This window comes from Bos taurus, chromosome 21 (genome assembly GCF_002263795.3).
Source record: "Bos taurus isolate L1 Dominette 01449 registration number 42190680 breed Hereford chromosome 21, ARS-UCD2.0, whole genome shotgun sequence".
Classification (NCBI taxonomy): Eukaryota; Metazoa; Chordata; class Mammalia; order Artiodactyla; family Bovidae; genus Bos; species Bos taurus.
In genome coordinates, this window is record NC_037348.1 from 22275725 (window position 1) to 22290041 (window position 14317).

Sequence of the window (14317 nt, forward strand, 5' to 3'; positions counted from 1 at the left end):
ACAAGAGAGGCCAGTCTGTCACTCTCAGCCCCCCAGTGCCGAGACTGGTAATAAGTAAGGCTGGGATAACTATTAATAACGAGGCGACGTGGAGCAGGTGTGCTGGGGGCGGTGACTCCGCCTAGGGCGGTATGATGAGGCAGGTTCCATACAAGAGGAAACACAGGAAAGAATGGGAGGTCCGCGGCAGAAGAGGCGGGACAAATCTCTCCTCCTGACCCAGGAACACCACGTGCGTAAACAAAGGGGTGTCCAGAAGCCAGGTGCGAGCCGGGGGCCGGCTGTGGGAGGGGCGCCGGGCTGGGCGGGAAGGGACTTCTCTGTGCAGATTCTTTTCCTATTCAGGGGCCGCTTTCGGCTGTCGAAGGGCCTAACAAAATTATCTGCCACACAGTTACAGCTGAAAGGGAGCTTCCATCCAACTTTCCCTTTTTATAGACCACTATTTGGAGGACATAAAGAAGTGGAGTGATCTGTCCCAGGTCACAGGTCTGGGGCCCTGACTGCCAGTAGGTGGATTTTCCCGCCTGGGTTCCTCCCGCACTGCGCAGGTTATCAAATCCCCAAACTCTGCTCCCTGGCCCGAGGTCGCAGTCGGCTCGTGGGGACTACATCTCCCACAATGCCTTCGGCCCAGCCTCCCTCCCGCCGCCAGGCTGGGTCCGTATTCGCCAATGGGAAAGCAGAATTTCCAGGGACCGTTCTCGGTGGCCAATGAGCGCGGCGGGGGGGCGGGCCTCTCCCGTCCATTGTTCTCGGTGCCCCTCGGGCTTGAGCCGCTGCGACTCCGGAGGGGCCGGACCGTGCCCGCGGGCGCTTTAGCGCGTGGAGCGACCGAGGAAGTGGCATCCGGTCTCTGGAGAGGTGAGCCCGGAGACAGACAGCCGGAGCCGCGCTGGCCGGGGGAGCAGCCCAAGGCCAGGGGATAACGGGCCTGGAGCCAGGGCGGGCAGCCCTGCTGGGGGAGGGGCGTCGGGGGCCGTGTTCGTGTCCTGCGGGCCCCCGGCTGTCCGAGCTTAGGCGCTAGGTCGGGCTCAAGGAGCCGACCTGAACTCTTCTCCCTAGCGGCGAGCTCCTTGTACATCCAGCCAGGGGCACAGGCTTTAGACTGAAAGGCACAGTGGACGACATCCCGCGCAGCTCATTTTAAAAAATGGGGAAACTGAGCTTCTGAGGGGGCGTGTCTGGCCCCAAGTGGGACAACGCTTAAATTGTCTGGGAACGGTTTTCCTGCCCCAACCCCCCCACCCCCCCACCCCCCACCCCCCCACCCCCCCACCAAGTTAAGAATTGTGTTATAACTGTTTGTTCTAGCCATTTGGTGAATACAGTTTGAGAGCTCTAGTGTTTCCACTGGCTTTTCTTTTTTCTTCTTTTTAAAAAGTTTTCCCGGGAGTGTTTCTGAGTCTTTATGCTGTAGTGATAATTTTTAAAAATACTTCATTGCCTTTTAGTCTTTGTTTTAAATAACTGCTCTCAACATTTTGTAGAATTTCTATCCAGGTTTTTTTTTTTTCCTTGTGTATGTGTTCATTTTTAAAAGGAATTGGGGTCATACTGTGTCTGTGGTTTTTCTATCTTGCTGGTTTTGTTTTTATTCATTAGTTTTCTTATTAGGATTATCTGAAATCATTAATGATTAATAATTATTGTCAGCATAATTTTTTAAATATTTAAAAATACATACATCAGAGCACACAAATCTTAAATTTCATATGTATGCTCTTATGCAGCCATTGCCAAATCAAGACATAAAACATTTCCAGCTCCTTTGAGCCCCTTCTCAGTAACATTCCCCTACCCCCTACCCCCCCCACAACGCACCCCCCCCCTCACAAATGTAGCCATTATTACATCATCAGCGTAGTTTTTAGTACATTTCACTGTATGGATGTGCCATAATTAACCATTCTCCTGCTGCTGGATTTTAAGGTGTCCGTTTTTTTTTTGCAATTAGAAACGGTTGTGTGTCCTTGCAAATATTTAGTAAATTTAGCAAAGATGATTATTTTAAAACATAAATTCCTGAGGGGCCATGTATAATAATACAGTTGAGATATTTCCTTCCTTTCACTGAGGCTTACAGTGCCTTGACATCTGATCCTTTGTAAATTCTTAAGACGTTCCTTTCAGATTAGTAGGATGGGTGTTCTTATCTGTTTATTAGGTAGTCCGTGAGATTGTGTGACTGAGTTGTATGTTAGGTCAAGGTCACTGACTCTGCAGCAAATCTGAACTTAGAGCAGGATAGCTCTGTCCTGGGTTCTTGCAAGGGCTTTGAATTTCTCATACTCATGCTTTGGTCTTTTGGGAAGAAAAACACTGTATTTTGTGCTTGTGATTCTTCTCTTGCCACAGAGATGGTTTCAGGAATAAGCCATTTTTCCTTTAAGAGGGACAGGAAACTTCTCCTGATTTGCGGATGTAAGAATCATTTGGTGGCCTGACCTGGGCTGTTGTGAGTTAGATTGTTTTAGGACCTTTTACTTATTGATCCTAGTTCTCTCTCTCATTCTTAGCCAGACCACTTGTTGAAACTGGAGAAGGGTGCCGTCTTCTCAGGGAGCCTGCCTGGAGAAGACTGAAGGTCAAGATCAGAAGCCTGAGTGATTCCAACCCAAGGACGTGGATGATGGCCTCAGAAGGGCCAAGAGTAACTGCTCCTCGAAGCCCTGTAGTCTGCCTCCCTCAGAAGGAGGACAACCAGGAGGAGGAGGTGGCCACCGTGATCCTGGAGGACGACTCCTGGGTACAGGAAGCTGTGCTGCAGGAAGATGGCCCTGAGACCGAGCCCTTTCCCCAGGGTGCTGGCAAGGGCAGCCCCCATGAGGACGTGGCCGGAGGGCCGCAGGGGGCACTCGGCCGCCTTCGAGAGCTCTGCCGGCGCTGGCTGAGGCCAGAGATGCACACCAAGGAGCAAATGCTGACCGTGCTGCCCCGGGAAATTCAGGCCTGGCTGCAGGAGCATCGGCCTGAGAGTGGCGAGGAGGCGGTGGCCCTGGTGGAGGACTTGACCCAGACCCTTCGGGACAGTGGTGAGATGGAGAGCCTCACAGGGAGAGGGTGGGAGCTCCCTCCCAGCCCAAGATGGAGGGGTGTGGTGTTTGCAGAGGAGGAAATTCAGGTGCATCCCGGAACCGAGTCCCCATCAGCCCATCCCGTCGGTCTGTGTGCACGTGATCGGCACGCTGTCACCCCAGATGCCCTGGTTGTGTTCAGTGACAGTTCCAGAATTTCAGCATAAGGAATTACTCTTTTAAGTAATAAGAGTAACTTTTAGGGCTTAGAGGACTATTTTTTTTTCCTACTTGGCTGTGCTGGGTCTTCGTTGCTGCTCAGGCTTTTCTGTCGTTGCAGCGAGCGGGGGCTACTCTCCAGTTGTGGTGCATGGGCTTCTCATTGCGGTGGCTTCTCTTGCTGCAGAGTGGGGGCTCTAGGGCACAAGAGCTTTGGTAGTTGTGGCACATGGGCTTAGTCGCTCCGTAGCGTGTGGAATGTTCCCGATCAGGAATCAAACCCATATCCCCTGCATTGGCAGGTGGATTCTTTGCCACTGAGCCCCCAGGGAAGCACAGGCCTACCGTTGGAGCCACAGGTACATGTTAGCACAGTTGTTTGTGCTGTAGTTGATGGTTGGGAAGCTGATGGAGGTAATGAGGAAAGGGACCGAAGACCCCGGAGACCAGCTCTTGGCACCTGCAGCTGGTTGTGCAGTACACATCCAGATATTTTAAGTTCTAGCAGTTAGATAAACCAAATCCTGTTTTTTTTTAAGTGATTATTTTTTGTGAAATCATAATAAATGACGAGTAAGCCAGCTAATAACTAGGGACTTAGTCTCTGGTATAAAGTCATCTTGGGCTCTTGAAAGAGTAATTCCAAACTGGAGCTTTTTGCAACTTAATATATTTGTCTCTGGTTTTATTATTACCTTGTGGACCCACACATGCCATTTAGCCACCCTGCCTCCTTTCTGGTCTTCAGCTGTAAACTGGGCTGCCTTGATTGCCAAATGTTTACTGCAGATCTGCCTGTGCCCCTGGGCTTCCGGGGTGCTCAGTGGTAAAAAAAATCTGCCTGCCATTGCAGGAGACGTGATCCCTGGGTCGGGAAGATCTCCTGAAGAAGGAAGTGGCAATCCATTCCAGTGTTCTTGCCTAGGAAATCCCATGGACAGAGGAGCCTGGTGGGCTACAGTCCATGGGGTCCCAAGAGTCAGACATGACTTAGAGACTGAACAACAACCACCACCTGTACCCCTAGGACTATTTCAGGACCCATGGGAAACGGCAGCTACCTTTGTGCTGATGAGAACTGCAGAGGTTCAGGGAAAAGGGTTGGAGGGGAGAGGAGAGGCAAGGTCAGTGAAGGTTTTGTGAATGACGTGACCCTTGAGCAGGGGTTGAGCTGGTGGGGGGTTTGGAAAGGTGTGGGGGGAGGGGGAGGTTGTGGCATTCCAGGAGCTGTGCTAAGCAGAGGCCTGGAAGAGTGGACCCCTGTGGGATCATTCGGGTGACCGACTGTAAGGAAGACTGGTGGATTGGAGTGGAAAGTGTGTTTTTAGGAAGTGGTGCGAAGTAGGGTTTGGGGGAAGGGTGGGTGAGGCTTTGGCCTCAGCAGGTTGTAACCTGGGCCCCAGGGGCCGGGGAGGATGCTGAACTCAACGACAGGGTTCAGGTTTTATGCTGGAGGTGGGAGAGCAACTGGGAAGCCGCCTGGACGCTAGGTGTGCAGTGATGGGGTGGGGACAGCAAGGGAAGGGGAGGAGATGGGACACGTGAGAAAGAACTCATGGTAACACCAGCCAGCACTGATGGATCCTCTTTTTGGGCCAAGCAGTATGCCTAGCGTCTTATATGCAAAACTCACATAGATGTCACCACCTTGAGAGATCGGCAGGATTATCATCACCAGGGAAGATAAATGACTCCATTAAGATCATGCCCCCAGTATGAGGCTGAACAAGAATGCCAGCTCAGGGGTCTGAGGACGTGGCTCATGTTCTTAATCTTTTCATCACAAATGAGATGCGAAGTCCTAGTTCTTGGTAGGGTATTGGAAAGAGGGCTACAGATGAGGACTGTAGGTGACTCATCTGTAGGGTCACTAGGTGACTAGAGACTTCCCTGGTGGTCCATTGTTTGAGTCTCTTCGCTTTAAATGCAGGGGCCACAGGTTCAATCCTTGGTCAGGGAACTAGGTATTACATGCCGTGAGTGAGAGTTGCTCAGTCGTGTCTGACTCTGCAACCCACCAGGCTCCTCTGTCCACGGAATTCTCTAGGCAAGAATACTGGAGTGAGTTGCCATTTCCTTCTCCTACATGCTGTGAGACATGACCAAAAAAACCTTTTTTTAAGACAAAGGTGACTAATTCAGAGGCATCTAGTCTAGAGGATTCAGAAGACTGGGAAGGGAAGATGGTTTAGGTGCGGAGTTGTAACAATGCCCAGAGACTTGGGAGGTGTGAATAAAGCTGTACTTTGGAGAAGAGGGTGGTCATGGAGGTTCCACTGTGAGCCCAGGCCTGCACTGAGCACCTTACACCTACATCTCACTAATAATCCCGTGAAGTGTGTGGGACCATCATGTAACAGAGGAGGGGATATGGACATTCAGCAAAGTCAAGCTCTTCTTTGAGAGCTGGTTCGTGGTGGAACCAGGATTCAAACTCCAGTCTGTTTGCTTCCACATGTGTTTGGGGGGATCTCAGAGGTTTTTTTTTTTTAATATTTATTTTTATTTATTCATTTATTTGGCTGCACTGGCTCTTAGATGTGGCTTGCAGACTCTTACTTGGGGCGTGCAAGATCTAGTTCCCTGACCAGGGACAGAACCTGGGCCCCCTTCATTGGGAAGCCATGGAGTCTTAGCTAGTGGACCACCAGGGAAGTCCCTACCCCAGGTTTTATTTGAAGCAAGGTCCCAGATGGTCTTTGACCCTGAAAAATAACTTTTAATTTTACTCTTCCTGCTTAAAAAAAGCAAAAGCCTCTCATCCTTTTTAAAAAACCTTGTTTACTTTTCTAGCGGATGTAACAAGTCTGTGATGAATATCAGGCTCTTGAGTCAGAGGCTAAAGAGAGGCCAGAGGGCTGAAGGGCTGAAGAGAAGCCCCTGGGCTATTGTGCAGTCGGAGTCACAGAGCAGGGGGTCACGTCTCACGAGGCATCTCTGACGCAATGACTGGCCCCCACTGTGACCGCCTTCCCCACCTGGCTTGTTGGAGGGGCTTTGTTTCATCTTTCACAGGACATCCCAGATGGAGAATGTCCAGACTGAGCAGCTTGTCAGATTTCTGCCTCTGAGGTCATCTTCGTTGGTTTTCATTTCTTCAGCATGTGTTCCTGACCTGCCTGGTGATTGCTCAGAGGAACCTCTGCAGTGATCTCCATCTCTTGTCAAGCATGTCCTCAAGATAAGACCACTTGACCTCTAGTCTGTTTGTCCAGCCTGGGACCTTTGGTCACATGTTTTACCCAGTACGTTTTTAAGACCTGGTTAGACCATGTTGTTTAATATTTGACTAGCAGGCACCTCTGGGTGTTCCCAGATCAAATATCTTGTCATTTCAGTTGAGACTGGACTTGTATTAATAGTTTTGAAATTTATTTTCCACAGTTCTGGAGACTCTTTTAAGTCCAAGATCCAAGTGCCATCAGATCTGGTGAGAACCTACTACCTGGCTCACAAACGGATTTTTGTTTGTTTGTTTGTTTTTGTTTTCTTTTTTTTAACTAATTAATTAACTTGGCTGCATTGGGTCTTAGTTGCAGCACGGAGGATCTTCCTTGCGGTGCAGATGTTCTAGTTGTGGCACGTGGGCTCCAGAGCACTCGGGCTCAGTAGTTACGGCTCTCTGGTTTAGTTGCCCCCCTGCATGTGGGATCCTAGGTCCCCAACCAGGGCTTGAATCTGAGTCCTCTGTGTTGCAAGGCAGATTCTTAATTACTGGGCCACCAGGGAAGTCCCTTATATTAATAGTTTATGAGGTAAAGTTCATCTCTCTTTGCGTTTCCCAAGGACATTTTTGATCCCTGTGCATGCATGTTCAGTTGCTCAGTTGTGTCTGACTCTGCGACCCCCAGACACCTCTGTCCATGGAATTCTCCAGGCAAGAATACTGGAGTGGTTTGCTGTGAACTCCATTCCCAGCCCTCATTAAGGCTTTTGCTATTTCACCAGACTGGCAGGAGCCTCCAGAGGGAACATGCTTTCAGCCTCTTCCGCCTGCATGGCAGCTGCTGCAGTCCTACCTGAGCGATGGGGCACTTCTGCTTACACATCCTCTCTAGTCCCCCAGTGTCCCCGGATCAAGCACGACCTCTTTGTTCTGCTCGCACTTGTGGCCCTGTGTGGCCTGGCCCAGGTGGCCCCTGGCTGGTCCTCCCCTGATCCCCTCACCACAGCCCTCGCTGCATTCAGATCATGCTGTTCCTTGAACATAGCCTGTGCTTGTAGCTTTCACCTGTGCTGCTGAATCGTGACTTGGAATGGTCTTGTTCCATCCCTGTGTGATGGTCATCCTCTGAGTACACACCTTTGGACACCTACCTGCTCCATAAAGCAGGTGCTTACTTCCGGCCTCTCTTCCCCATCCCTAGATCTACCACCTAAGAGCATCTCTGTCACCTCTGCTTGAAGTCATTGCCCCTGGAACATTCAGATTCTCCTTCTCTTTTGGCTTTGTATCATATATTGTTTTCAGATTTTTTTTTTTTTGATGTGGACCATTTTTAAAGTCTTTATGGAACTTGTTACAGTATTATTTCTGTTTTGTTTTGAATTTTTGGTCGCAAGGCACGTGGGGTCTTCGTTCCTTGACCAGGGATGGAACCCACACCCCCTGCATTGGAGGGTGAAGTCTTAACCACTGAACCATCAGGGAAGTCTCTTGTTTTCTGTTTGTATCGGTCCTCATCTTATTTTTTCTAGGAGCCTATAAAATCCCCAAAGTCAAGGAACCTGTCTTCTTTTCCATTTTTTTTAAAAACAGCACGCAGTACAGTGCCCTACACATAGTGGAGACTCATTGTTGTTGGAGTGAGAAAAATGAATCTTTCCTGTGTGGAGAAACAACTGCTGGGTCAATGAAGGAGGCAGATGGATAGCTTCATCATTCCAGGCTTATCTGCCTTTCCCTTGAGAAAGCCAAGCTAAACTTGTGTTTTAAAACATAATGGGGTCAAGCCCAAAGTTAGCACAATATTCCAAAATCTCAAAAGGGAGACTGGGTAAGACCTGGGAGAATTCTCAGGCTGGGAGGCAAGTCAGGCCAGGCAGCTTAGTACAGCAAGAGAGGACCTATGCCTTTTTTTTTTTTTTTAATATTTAGGTATTTATTTGACTGTACCCAGTTTTGGTTGCAGCACACGGGATCTGTAGTTGCATGAAAACTCTGAGTTGTGGCATGTGGGATCTAGTACCCTGACCAGGGATTGAACCCGGGACCCCTGCATTGGGAGCGCGGAGTCTTAAGCCGCTGGCCACCAGGGAAGCCCCGAGAGCACCTGCTCTTAGGTTTTCACTCTTGGAAGCTCTGTATTAATTCTTTGTTTATATTTAGCAAACTCAATGGGTATTATCATCTTTTATGCTGTGTTTTTTTTTTTTTTTACGCTGTTGTTAAATACATTTTTATAATTTTATTTATTTATTTGTTTAGGGCTGTGCTGGGTCCCTGTTGCTGTGCGGGCTTCCTCTAGTTGCGGTTCGAGAGCTTCCCATCACAGTGGCTTCTCTTGTTGCAGAGCGCGGGCTCTAGGCATGTGGGCTCAGTAGTTGTGTCTCCCAGGCTCTAGAGCATGGGCTCAGTAGTTGTGGTACACAAGCTTAGTTGCCCCACAGCACATGGAATTATCCCTGGCAAGGGATCGAACCCATGTCCCCTGCATTGGTTGGTGGACTTTTAACGTAAAAACACTGAGCCAGCAGGGAGCCCATATACTCTTGTCAATAAGAAGAGTAGAGAGCAGTGAAGGGTTATAAAGGTATATGTCTTCTTAAAGCCATGATTCTCAGGTTCAGAACAACATCACTTTTAATTCACTTAAATATTTGAAATATATACCACACAGAACTCTTGAGATGTAACGTTATTACTAAACTATTTAGCAGTCATTCATTTAAACTGATAACAGCTCCTTGCTGTTTTTACCAGCACTTCGTCTTTCAAGCAGTCAGAGTTTAGGGGGAACAATGGTCCAAGCCACCTAGGTGCTATCAGGTTCCCACCAGGCTCGCCAAGGCAGCACCCTGATGGGGAGAATCCCACTGGGGCATCAGCTGTATGAGAATTAGAAACCCACTTCTGCATTTCAAACCAGTGGCTCTGACCGTGGTATTGAGACCCAGCGGTATGTCACAGTCAGGTGGGAGGGACCCTTCAAGAATTGTGAGCCTAACACACACTAAAGCACTGATGTCTGTGACCAGTGATCTCGTTGTTCACTTACAGCACATGTACGCTTATCCCCATATTGACAGCAAATTTCTCCACACTTACTCTATTCTGATATGCTTTCTAGTATGGGATAGAAAGCAGAGGCCTCTGGCTGGGCAGGGGGACACACATGGCCCTCTGAATTCCATGTGAGCCTAGAGCCTGGGTCAGGGTAGGAAAATGCAAGAACCATTGGTTTAGGATGCGTTGTAATTGTCTACTAACTAATAAGGGTCCTTTGGCAATTCAACAGTATTTGAATGGACAGTGGTCTGACCCTTTTGAAAAAACTAAAAGTGGATCTCTGCTTCCTAACTTACACAGAAATAGAGCCCTGCTTCACAAGTTACACAGAAATAAATTCAGATGAGTTACAGATCTATACTGTAAACCATCTGAAATCACCTATAGGAGAGTATTTTTGGAATCTTGCAGTGGGGTAGGACTTCTTAATCTTAAAACAAGTCATCAAAGCTAGATTGGACTCATGAAAACAAACAAACAAAAGTCCTTTATATTAAAAAGATACTTTGAAGAAAGTTCAAAGCCAGTTCAGAGACTGGGAGGAAATATTTGCAACAAAGCCTGCAGTGTAGCAGATAAGAGTCAAAATCTTGCTCTACAATTCATAAAAAAAATTCATAAAAAAGAGCATCTACAATTCATAAAAAAAGTCAACCCAGTGGAATAAAAGGTAAAAGATATGACCTGGCAATTTAGAAATGAATAAAAACGAATTATATCCATAAGAAAAGACGTTCAGCTTTACAGATTACCAGGGAAATACCCATTAAATCGAGATGCTATTCTGTAGCCTGTGAGACCGTCAGAAATGGAATAGTGGGACTTCCCTGGTGACTCAGTGGTTAGGACTTCGCCTTCCAGTGAGTGGAGTGTGGGTTTGATCCCTGGTCTGGGACCTGAGATATTCCACATACCTTAAGGGCAAAAGGCGAAAATAAACAATAGAAGCAATATTGTAACACATTCAATAAAGACTTAAAAAATGGTCCCATGTCAAAACAAAAACAAAAACAAAACATTGAATCATGTTTAGAAGAATTCTCTGCCTTTTTGAGCATTGACTTCCTTTCAGACTGATTCCAGAATTCTTCTAGTAAGTAATGTTTTATTTATGTGTTTATTTTTGGCTCTGCTGGGTCTTCATTGCTGTGCAGGCTTTTTCTCTAGTTGCGCGAGTGGGGGCTACTCTCTGGTTGTGGTGCGTGGGCTTGTCACTGCAGTGGCTGCTCTTGTTGCAGAGCACAGGCTCTAGAGCTTGAGAGCTTCCGCAGTTGCAACCCTCGGGGCTCTGGAGCACAGGCTAAATAGATGTAGGGTCTTCCTGGATCCGGCATTGAACCCATGTCTCCCACATGGGCAGGGGATTTCTTCACTGCTGAGCCACCAGGGAAGCCCCTCCCCTTTGGTTTTCTTTTCTCATCATTATAGGAAATTGAGTACAAATTGCACATTTTTCCTCATTGTTTCAGATTTTGAGATCCAGAGTGAAAATTGGGAGAGCTCCAACCAGGACATATTCGAGGACGTCGAGTCCCACGAGATGTTCTCAGACGTGCCTGAAGGGGAAGGCATCCCGCAGTCCGACTGGGAAAGTGACGTGGAGAGAGACTGCAACCCCCAAGGGCCCCGGAGAAACACCCCCAGGAAGGACCGCGGGGTGGTGCCCGCCCCGGGAAGGGAAGCTGGCCAGCTCATCGGCCTCCAGGGCACCTACCTGGGCGAGAAGCCCTACGAGTGTCCCCAGTGCGGGAAAACCTTCAGTCGAAAGTCCCACCTCATCACCCACGAGCGGACCCACACGGGCGAGAAATACTACAAATGCGACGAGTGCGGCAAGAGCTTCAGCGATGGCTCCAACTTCAGCAGGCATCAGACCACGCACACCGGGGAGAAGCCCTACAAGTGCCGGGACTGCGGCAAAAGCTTCAGCCGGAGCGCCAACCTCATCACCCACCAGCGGATCCATACGGGCGAGAAGCCCTTCCGGTGCGCTGAGTGCGGCAAGAGCTTCAGCCGGAGCCCCAACCTCATCGCACACCAGCGGACGCACACGGGCGAGAAGCCCTACTCGTGCCCGGAGTGCGGCAAGAGCTTCGGCAACCGGTCCAGCCTGAACACGCACCAGGGAATCCACACAGGCGAGAAGCCCTACGAGTGCAAGGAGTGTGGCGAGAGCTTCAGCTACAACTCCAACCTCATCAGGCACCAGAGGATCCACACGGGCGAGAAGCCCTACAAGTGTCCCGACTGCGGCCAGAGGTTCAGCCAGAGCTCGGCCCTCATCACCCACCGGAGGACGCACACTGGCGAGAAGCCCTACCAGTGCGGCGAGTGCGGCAAGAGCTTCAGCCGCAGCTCCAACCTGGCCACGCACCGCCGGACCCACCTGGTGGAGAAGCCCTACAAGTGTGGGGAGTGCGGCAAAAGCTTCAGCCAGAGCTCCAGCCTCATCGCCCACCAGGGCACTCACACGGGCGAGAAGCCCTACGAGTGCCGGACGTGCGGGGAGAGCTTCAGCTGGAGCTCCAACCTCCTGAAGCACCAGCGGATCCACACAGGCGAGAAGCCCTACAAGTGCGGGGAGTGCGGGAAGGGCTTCAGCCAGCGCTCCCAGCTGGTGGTGCACCAGCGGACGCACACGGGCGAGAAGCCCTACAAGTGCCTCATGTGCGGCAAGAGCTTCAGCCGGGGCTCCATCCTGGTCATGCACCAGAGAGCCCACCTGGGGGACAAGCCCTACCGCTGTCCCGAGTGCGGCAAGGGCTTCAGCTGGAATTCGGTGCTTATCATCCACCAGCGGATCCACACGGGTGAGAAGCCCTACAAGTGCCCCGAGTGCGGCAAGGGCTTCAGCAACAGTTCCAATTTCATCACCCATCAGCGAACTCACCTGAAGGAGAAGCTGTACTGAAAGGGCAGAGAGGGAGGGAGCATGAGGCACAGGGGGCCCGGGAGAGGGACCAGCCACCCTGCCCCCATGCAGGGATGCGTTTTTAGAGGAGCCGTTCCTCCTGAAGGCTTGTTGCCGGGATCTTAACCCCTGCTCACCCTCACTGCTAGGATCCCGTCACGTCAGAGTCAGAGTCAGACAGCGATAACCAAGCATGGGAACGGAAGCTCAGAAAGTTCAGTCCATTTCCTGTGACATTTCTCGACTCTCTTGGCTCTGTCCCTCCTGAACCTCTGTGCCTCAGTTTCCCCTTTGATAGAACAGGGGGGATAGTTCTCCGTGTGCAACAGAAGCCAGCGGGGCCCTCGTTTCAGAGAGAGGCCCCAGACCTGGTCCTTCTGCTGCCACTGTTGGGGGCTGAGGTCCCTTCACCCGAGCTGCGAGCATCCCAGGCCCCCTGCCTTGGCAGAACTGGCTCTTCCTGCCTCTGGGTCCTGGGTTTGGATCTCCGGTCAAGGCGGAGGGCTTCTCCTGTTCTGAGTCATCCACAAGAAGGTAAAGTCCTTTCCTAGAAAGTATCAGGAACATGGAAACACGAGGGAGTCTAGCCAGGAACCTTTCCATTGATAGGAGGTTGCCCAGGACTGCCAGGGAAGGCATGACGGAGAAGCGACGTGTTTACTTTTGTCTCTGCTCACTGTCCTGGGATAAGTCGGCTGCGGGTGGGGGATGCACATACTTTTGCAGAGTTTCAGTTTTCGAGTGTGAGGTGTCATCGGAGCCCCCCGCTGCCCCCCTGGTGGGTGGTGTTTCTGTCTCATTCCGGGTGATCCTCCTGCACTCTGCAGGGTGGCCTTGCATCTTTGCCCACCAGATCCGTGGCCCTGTAATCGCCACGCTGTGTACTTGTCGTTTCTGTCTTACATACGCAGACCTAGAGTTCCATCTGGTAGCTTTTGTGTACAGAGAGCATTCTTTTTAAGGTCAATTTTGAGGCCGCATCGTCTGTCGCCTGAAGAGATCTGGGCTTGAATCAAGAGAAGGTGTCTCCCTTAATCTTGGGACGCTCCTAGGGCTTTGTTCTCGGCCATGAAACAGTCGAGACAGGATGATAGCAGGTGAAGGGGTTTGTTAGGAGGGAAGAGGATGGTAAAAACAGGTTTTTCTCTCCTATGCGTGGGGTCTGCACTCAGAACGCACCTTGGTTTTTACAGGATGGCTGCTCCAAATCACCTAATAAAGTCGAGTCCCATTCTTTTCCCGAGTCTGTCTTTTCACATGTGTTAAAAACCCAAACTTGAGTGTTAGAAAACCTGTGTCTCACTTCCCCATTCCATCCACCCGCTCACCTCCTGCCTCAGACCAGAAGTAGTCCAAGACCTTTAGATTAAAAGGGTCACGTGCTTCAAAGAGCACAGCTTTAAGGCAAACCTGGTCCCAGGTGTTCGACCAGTGCGCACACCTCTCCACTTGCCCTTTGCCATCGCTGCATCTAGCCGTCAACTGGCACCTGGAGCCCCAGCTTTGGTTCCTGTGCCAGATTGCCTCCCCAGGAGGTATCATCTCCATCCAGAATCGACTAAGACACAGGAAGCTTTAGGCAGCAGCAGCTGTTACACCAAACCACTAGGCTGTGAGATCCCCACCGCTGGCTCCATTCCTTCACTTACTGAGAAAACGTACCGAGGGCGTGTGTATCCTCACTGTGCTGGGTGCTGGGGAGAGGCCGTGAACAAGCAGTTCTACTGCGCATCGTCATGCCGCTTTACTGGGGGAGAGATTCCCGTCTGTCTGGGAAGAGACAAGGTCTGCCCTGCCTGTAAGGGAGGGGGACCAGGAGGGTTTTCTCAGTGATCCCCTGGAATTTGGGTAGAAGATGGTGGCTCTCTTCAAGTCTCACCTCAAGAAAACAATTGATACTAAGCTTTTTAAACTTATTCTAAGTAAATTTCCTTCTTTATT

At 50.2% G+C, this 14317-nt stretch overlaps 1 protein-coding gene across 3 annotated transcripts; it reads left to right on the forward strand.

Moving 5' to 3' along the window:
• Positions 1 to 290: 290 nt before the first annotated feature.
• Positions 291 to 13612, forward strand: ZSCAN2 (zinc finger and SCAN domain containing 2). Of its 3 annotated transcripts, XM_015459193.3 has the most exons (4): positions 291 to 864; positions 2520 to 3035; positions 6621 to 6666; positions 10935 to 11019. In XM_015459193.3, coding segments are annotated over exons 1-4 (753 nt in total). In that variant the 5' UTR covers positions 291 to 674; the 3' UTR covers positions 10936 to 11019. The 3 variants fall into 3 exon arrangements, with proteins under 3 accessions (XP_015314679.2, NP_001094660.1, XP_010815278.1); NM_001101190.2 differs by lacking the exon at positions 6621 to 6666 and having other exon boundaries at positions 745 to 864; positions 10935 to 13612; XM_010816976.4 differs by lacking the exon at positions 6621 to 6666 and having other exon boundaries at positions 782 to 864; positions 2524 to 3035; positions 10935 to 13612.
• The last annotated feature ends 705 nt before the right edge of the window (positions 13613 to 14317 follow it).